Below are 7958 nucleotides of genomic sequence, written 5' to 3'. Positions count from 1 at the left end.
CCATATTCTTCATGTTTTTACTACAAGTGTAGGTTCCGGCAAGTGATCCCTCCTAGCTAGTTTGAAGTGTTGGATTGCTTTCCTCCAAGACTTGGTATGTCCTCATGGATTCGAGGACAAGACTTTTAAGTTCTTTTGTTCATGTAATAGACTTCTTTTGATTGTAAAGGGCCGTGTCCCTACTTATGTTTTTGTTTGTGTCTAAGATGGCCATGTGAGACTTAGACTTCCGCTGTGTGTTTTTAAAGTTGTTTTAAGAAGTTTAAATGTGTGGATGTAAATAAGTTTTTTTTTTATTCCGCACTATTTTCATTATTGAATGCAATGAATGACTATGTGGCTCGTATAAGACCCCTTCGGGGTCGAGTATGCCTTGTTACGACTTGGGGGTGCTCCCGGGTCGTGACATAGGGAGAACTTCCACCTCACAATATCCACTTGGTACTAAGCATTAAATTCTCACAGAGTAGTTAATTCTCTTTTAACATCATTACTCATGAAAGGGTGCCCTTAGCCTAACGATTCAAGGTATATCATTCGAATATCTCATAGACTCTTCATGAAAGGGTTACCATTGGACTACCAATTCAAGGTTCATCATCAGAATACTTCATTGGTCACTCATGAAAAGGGTACCATTGGCCAACCGATTCAAGGTTCATCATTAGAATATCTCATTGAATCCTCATGGAAGGGGTACCATTGGCCTACCGATTCATTTTGGTGAGAAAAGTCTTCCACAACATGTCATCATAATCCATAAATGTATAATTGAGAATAACCTTTCAATCAACACAACATCATTATCATAATCAAGTAAACTTCATTCATAAGTGCTTGTGTGTGAGAATTGTCTTTCAACAACACCACAATTACATCATAGTAATAATCACTTTACTCTCAAAGTGTTCTTAAAACATATACATAAACCTCAAAAACATGCATAATTCTCATACTTTGTCCTTCAAGGACCATGGATCATAATTTATCAACACATCTAGAATTACTACATTAGACATGGGTGATAACATAATTCATGTAATCAATTCATTACATTCATAATTCTATAACATTCTACTTGCATCAATCAATACCCACACTTTAAGATCCAATTTGAGAAAATAGGGTAATTCATGGATTCTTGAGGAATTCAACTTAAAGTCATATAAAATCATAAATATATCCATAAACAAACATAATTCAATTATTTAAAATGAATTTGAAAGGAATCCATGATATTGAAGTCAAACCCTAACTTTTGGGTTTTTTAGCTTTGAAATTGGGGGTTTTGACGGGGCTCCATGGGTGAAGGCTACCAATGGATGAAGAGCTACCATACCTTATTGAAGAATTACCACGAATTTGAAGAGAAAATCTTGATTCTTCAACCCTAGCTTCACCTTTCTTCTTCTTCTTTCTTGGAGTTCTAGAGAGAGGATTTTGGGGAAAAGTTGGTTATTGATTTGAGTTTTGGGATTTATGAGGTGAATGAGTTAGTTAATGGCTTAAAAAGGCTTATATAGGTGTATTAAAACTACACAAAATAACCTCACTAAATACAAATTAAAAAGGAAATTACCTAAAACCCCTTAGCCTTAACCGCCCCTAGGACAGTCCACATGTCCCCATCCACGACCCCCACCTACGGGGTGTGGACTGACCCACGGACCTTACTGGTGGAGCGTGGTTTGGGGTCTGCAGCTCTAATGTTTGTACCTTGACCCACAACACCCAACCACGGGGCATGGGTCTACCTACTGTGCGTGAGTCTGATCCGTATGTGGCCCATTTTTGGGCAGTTTCTAGGGAATGTTTTGAGTCTCCTTCAAGGACCCTTGGTTGGTCCTTGGGGGTCGTACCTTGACGTTTAACCCCTAAACCATTCATTCTAAGTACGAGAAGAAAATTTTAGGACTTAACCCTTACGACAAGCTCTAGTTAAGCCTACTAGTTTTCGGGGTGTTACAGCAGGATATCCAACAATTTTATAGCATTGCTCCTTAGAATGACCTTTGCATTCACAATGTTCACATATAAGAAATGACTTTCTAGCTTTGTAGCATCCTCCAGAAGTACTAGCATCACTGTCGTATCCACCACCAGATCCTCCTGAGTATGACCCACCTACTCCACTTGGAATTGAGCCTTTAGATGTGCCTGCTCCACCACTGTAGATGTTGCCTCTGTGAGTATACATTGATGTTCCTTCTATCACCCCTTAGCTAGTGGAAGTAGAACTAGCTAGATTTATCTGACTCTCTAGGTCAATAAGAAGAGCATAAGTCTTGTTAAGTGTTGGAATTGGACTCATAATGAGAATCTGACTCCTAGGAGTTGAGTAGGACTCATTTAGTCCCATTAAGAACTGCAAGAGTCTTTGATAGTCATAGTTTTCACCAAATTTATTTGACTTTGGACAGGGAATACTGGGATAAGGCATAAGAGCATCATATTTATCCCAAAGTTCTCTTAGCCTAGAATGATAGTCAGCAACATACATAGTCCCCTGAATTAGTGTGTGAATCTCTCTATGCAATTGAAAAATCCTAGATCCATTTATTGTATCAAACCTTTCTCTTAGGTCTAACCAAAGTTTGCGTGCATTAGAAGCATACACTATAGAGCTTAGAAGTCTTGTCGTACAGCATTCATAATCCAGCTTAACACTACAGCATTACATTTTTCCCACTGATCGAACAAAATTGGTTCAAACATGGATTTAGGAAATCGTCCATCTACAAAGCCTAACTTGTTTTTCCCCACTAGTCCAATCCTAAAGGATCTACTCCACAAAGCATAGTTTTCTAAACTAGTTAACTAAAGAGAAATCAAAGAATTACCTGGAATATCAGTGTGTTGAAGAAATAATGGGTGATTTGATCTATTACTAAAAATATGGCTTGACTCGTAGTTCCATTTCCAGTGCTTGTTTCCTCGGCTGTATTTCCATTCGTCATTGCTATTAGCTTTACTTTTGATGCTTCCTTTCAATTCACCTTTGGACAATGATGAATCTGAGCACTTCTTATTTAGTTTCTTAGCCTTTGGCCTTTCACGATCAAGAGCTCTGATACCATGTGAAATTAGGTCTTGGGCCAAACTTACACCCCAAAAGCTAGATTAAAGGGAGGAGGATTAACCAAGCCTTATAAGGAGTCCACCATCTCATTAACCACCAATGTGGGACTTTTGTCATTCTTTAACACCTAACCTCACGCCCAGTGCTTAGCATCTGGTACGTGGGAAATTTTGATTTTTTGGGGGGACCCCAACATTGGGTGAGATGGCCCCTACTCTAATACCATGATAACTCCATGAATGGAGATTGCATATCAACACAAACTACATAACATTTAGAAGAGAAAGAGAGAAGAGAATTGTATTAATGTCTTCGTGCAATGAATTTGTACATGTATGTCCTTTTGTACTAGTCTACTAATGAAAGAGTACAAAATATTTGTAACAACTTTGTAACTGACTACTGCCACCTCATCAGTCTTGTAACTAACTTTTAAATGCTACGCCTAACACAACCATACATCTTGTTAGTTATTACTACTCTTGCTAACATAGTGTGTTTTTGATAGAAAATAATTCTAGGCATAGTTTTATAGCATAATCATTTGTTCAAATATCTTTGTTTTTCTTTTAGTTATACTTACCTTCATTATCGCATTTTGAAATCAAAGTTTTTAATTTATATTATTGGCTATGTTCTTATTCGCCTAAAGTTAGTTACTCTTTATGAAAGTCTTGAAAATGGAGTGGTGCAATAAGTTTCATAAAATAATTATTGAATGCATAGATAGAGTTTCTAATGCAGATATATAATTAGGCTATTGATAACTTGTAAAGGAACTTGATCATATGAAGAATTAGTTTGACAGTGCGTTGTATAAGCACAGGAGAGACTACTAATTCACCGATTGTGATAATTGATATTCAGCAATGGTGCCTCAAATAGTTACTTGCTTCCGTGTAGCCTTTCTGTATCTCTTGTTCTGTATGTATATTGTTAAACTATAGTTTGAGCCTAACAATAGTCTAAGCTTCATTTTAAAGTTGGTACTTTGAAGTCTGCTATATGCCTCTAGTTTAGGTACAAAAATTGTTTTTGTAGGTTTAAACTATATGACATGCTCTTTGTATTTATTTGTTTTTAATTTTGTTTTCAAAGTTTTTTGACGAAGTTGGGAAAGGATATGGATGGAGAAAAGTTGTAGTTTGTAGCTATATGCCTACAACTTGCAGCTTTCGTCCTAATTGCATTTGGTAAAACGAGAATAGATATGACCTATTCGAGTATATCTCTTATAAGAACAATGGATCTGCTTTGGCATTCAATTTGTCAATGCTATCTCTTATTTTTTACCACGAAAAAAAATTGAACTTGCGAAAATCTCCAATCCAAAGTCACCTAAATAAACAACAAAATCTTCATCCAAAAGCACATTATTTGTTTTGGTGAAGTTGTAACTTACTAAGTTTCCTTAGTTGTCCAATAGACTCGGGAATCATATCAGTAATATTATTTTTCTCGAGGTCGAGTACTTGCAGGTTGTCAAGGTATAAAATCTTTATGGGAATGTTTCCATGGATTTCTCAAGAACACTGACAAATAAATCAGTAATTATGGCTGAAAATGTACAACATAATTCAAGAAAGAAAACCACCAAATGTAAAAATGTTGCAGGATCTCCAAAATTTACAAAGTCATGGTTGAAAATATATAACGTTTCTACAAAGACTATGTCTACATGTTGTCACGATCCAAAAATATATGTAATGGCACCTGTCTTTTCCAACCAAGACAAGTTAGCCTCAACCCAATGAAAATGAAACAAAAGCAAAAAACAGTAAAATCAAGAACAAGATAAAGCAAAAAACTTCATCTTCTATTAAAACCCCCAAAATCTAATGGTCACTGTGCAAGCCACTAAATACATAAGTGTGGAATTTAGAAATAATTACAAGTCTCAAACTTTGTTTCTCAAATAGAACAAAGTGTAAGAAAAGGAAAAATAGGGTCCGCCAAATGAAAAACAGTTACCTCTTCAAGTCCTTGAGGAGCCTCGAGATAAGGTGAAGGAGAAAGAGATCACACGGGTCTAGGCTCGGAAACTAAATAAGTGTAGAAGCAAGGGGTGAGTACCAACAACACGGTACTCAGCAAGCAACCTACTAAACAAAGAAACTAGCTAGAAATCAAACATCCCCTTACTCTCCAACCGAACCTCCTCAAACTACAACCTGCACAAAAATCAAACCAACCTAGCAATTCTATAATACGCGGCACACAAGCCCAATATTCACAATTCAATCTTCACAATTTACCAATCAAACAAATTAAATAAGTCAATCTCAATAACAAGTAGTTTAGTCAGATATAACAAGTACATCAATCACAATCCAAACGTCAGTCACGCATAAACATCAAGTATATCAAGTCACAATGATCATCATTAGTCGAAACCATTTCCCATCGGCTTTATAACACTCATCGGTAAAAACCTCGGCATGATAACACTCTCCGACAAATACCTCAGCATAATAATACTCGCTAGCAAAGACCTCGGCATAACAACACTCGCCGCCAAAGATATTAGCATAATAGCACTCGTCGGCAAAGACCTCGGCATAATAACAGTTACCGGCAAAGACCTCGGCATAATAAAACTCACCAACAAAGACCTTAGCATAATAACACTCATCATAGGTCTTATCATTGTGTTCACAATCAATGAATACAAGCAATATCACACCACATGGAAAAGACAACAAATCATACAATTCAAGTACACTATCATGCTTTCAAGCATATCATCAGTCAATCATCAAGGGTCACAATGAGGCAATTCACATTATCATGTTCATCACATAGCCTTTTTTCATTTCAACCCCTCTTTATGCATTTAGATATAACAAATGGACAATTTAAAACCTTCACCTCATTATCATTACTCCCAACATGAAATCAATGAAGGAAGCATACGAATTCAACTAGAATACAATTAGGTTTAGGAAGTCACTTGCCTTAAATCAATGAACAATCACTCCAATAGTTGAGTCTTCCCCATCCGAATCACCTCCAAAGCCCTACAATCTATGCACAAGCAAGTATTACCAATCACTTTCCAGAAACAACAACACCCACAACAATCCCCTTGAAAGACATGTCAATTAACACAATATCCAACTCCAAAAAATTAAGGTTTGAATCTGAAATTTAATACTTGAAAACCTTACTCAAGTCTTTATGAATTCATTAGGGAAAATTATTTCAAAATAGGACTTGAAATCAGTTCACAAATTCCATTTTATCTAAGAAGTTAAGTTCTTGGAAAACGTCATCATTTACCAATCATAACCTCATATTTTGATGTTAATACTCATAATTAATCAAAGTAAAATGAAGGTTTAGGATAAAAAGCAGTCACTCAACTGATCTAGAACAGAAATCCCTTCAATATTCGCCACCAAAGGTTCCCCAAGTTCAAAAACAGTGAAATGGGGCTTAAACCCCAAAATCTGCATGACAAAACCCTCCCACGTATCACACAAGCGACATGGGTGTAACACCTCGGATTTCGAAAGAACTAAAGAGAAATGCGTACGAGTCACCATCAATTTCTAGTTTTGGATCAACTTTAATTGATCATATCTTTTAGCACATAAAGAATTAGGTGGCCCATGAGATATTAAATTGAAGGACTTTGGTCCTCTTTCCAAAGCTGCCAAGTTTGGTAAATTTCAAGCTCGGAGTAAAAATTTATGCCTGTTTGAGTGAAGCCTCACTTTTAAGGCATTTCATCCATTTTAGAAAAAGGTATTTTCATCTTTTCCTTTTTCCCACTAGGCTTAGCACTTTTTCCTGACCCAAATAGGGGTCTAATCAGATACTAAACCATTCTTTGTCGTTCCTAAACACTTAGAAAAATAAGAGAAGAGTACAAGAGGAGAAAGAGCTAGGTTTTGAGCGTTCGTCAAGATCTCGTCAATTTTCACCAAGAACATTGTTCTTTCCAGGTATGTAAGGCTTCCCACAATGATGGACTTTTTCTTCCTCACGCCATACATCTAATTTATCCATAAAAATTGTTGAATCTGAAAGATTCTTGCATAGTTCTTGATTTTTGTTCAATTATTTAACAAAGGAGGTTGTGAATTCTTTTGTATTGTGGATCGTTTGTAAGACTCATGTTTCGAGGAGATTATTATGAGAATTTTTATGAATTTGTGTTGGGTTTGAGAATTAAGAATATTTTAGGAGGAATCATTCAATTCTAAATGAGTTAGGACCCTAAATTGAGAAGAAAATTTGTTTGGTTTTCTGGGAAGGGGGACTAGGGCGGCGCACCACCCATAGCGCCAAGGCTGAACTTCAGTAGTTCAGGCCCTAGCGTGACGCACCAGCAGTGTGTCAAGGCCTGACTTCTAAAGTTCAGGCCCTGGGGTGATGCACCAGCAGTACGCCAGGGTCATCTGGTCCTTTTTCTTTCCATGCTTCTTTCCGAACATGTTCCTTTGAATCGTGACTACGTTCTCCTCTTTGTATTAGCCACTAAAGACTCCATTAATCCTTGATAGATCCTACATGTCCTAATCACATGTCTTAATTTACATTCCAAACTAAAGTGAGTTTAAGAGAAAAGTTCAAGAGCTTTTATCTAGTTGATTCGTTCATGTCTATATTTCAGCATCAACCCTATCATTTGAGTATTCATTGAGTTATTGTTGAGAATCTTTTAATCGAACAATTATCTTAAATTGGTTTTTCTGAGAAAGTGAAGAGGAGTCTTGAGGAAATTTTAAAGAGACGATTTGATCAAGAGTTTTGAGGGAACTTTAGTGGTCCCGAACGTATCATATAAGTTTTAAATGCATTTTTTGAAAATAGGTTTTTTAAAGAAAGAATCAAATGGTTCCATATATACTATTAGACAGTTAACAAAAAGAAA

General features: G+C 36.4%; 1 protein-coding gene across 1 annotated transcript in view; it reads left to right on the top strand.

Annotated features, from left to right (window-relative positions):
• LOC107063233 (uncharacterized) overlaps positions 1 to 2174 on the top strand; it is a 6362-nt gene extending 4188 nt beyond the window's left edge. Inside the window, exon 3 of the mRNA XM_015314843.1 lies at positions 2061 to 2174. Within this exon, the coding sequence (XP_015170329.1) occupies positions 2061 to 2174 (114 nt within the window). The remainder of the gene's footprint in view (positions 1 to 2060) is intronic.
• Positions 2175 to 7958: the final 5784 nt, after the last annotated feature.

This window comes from Solanum tuberosum, unplaced genomic scaffold, assembly GCF_000226075.1.
Source record: "Solanum tuberosum cultivar DM 1-3 516 R44 unplaced genomic scaffold, SolTub_3.0 scf00318, whole genome shotgun sequence".
Taxonomy (NCBI): Eukaryota; Viridiplantae; Streptophyta; class Magnoliopsida; order Solanales; family Solanaceae; genus Solanum; species Solanum tuberosum.
The sequence above is the reverse complement of the archived record's forward strand: the minus strand, read 5'-3'. Positions and strand labels throughout refer to the sequence as shown.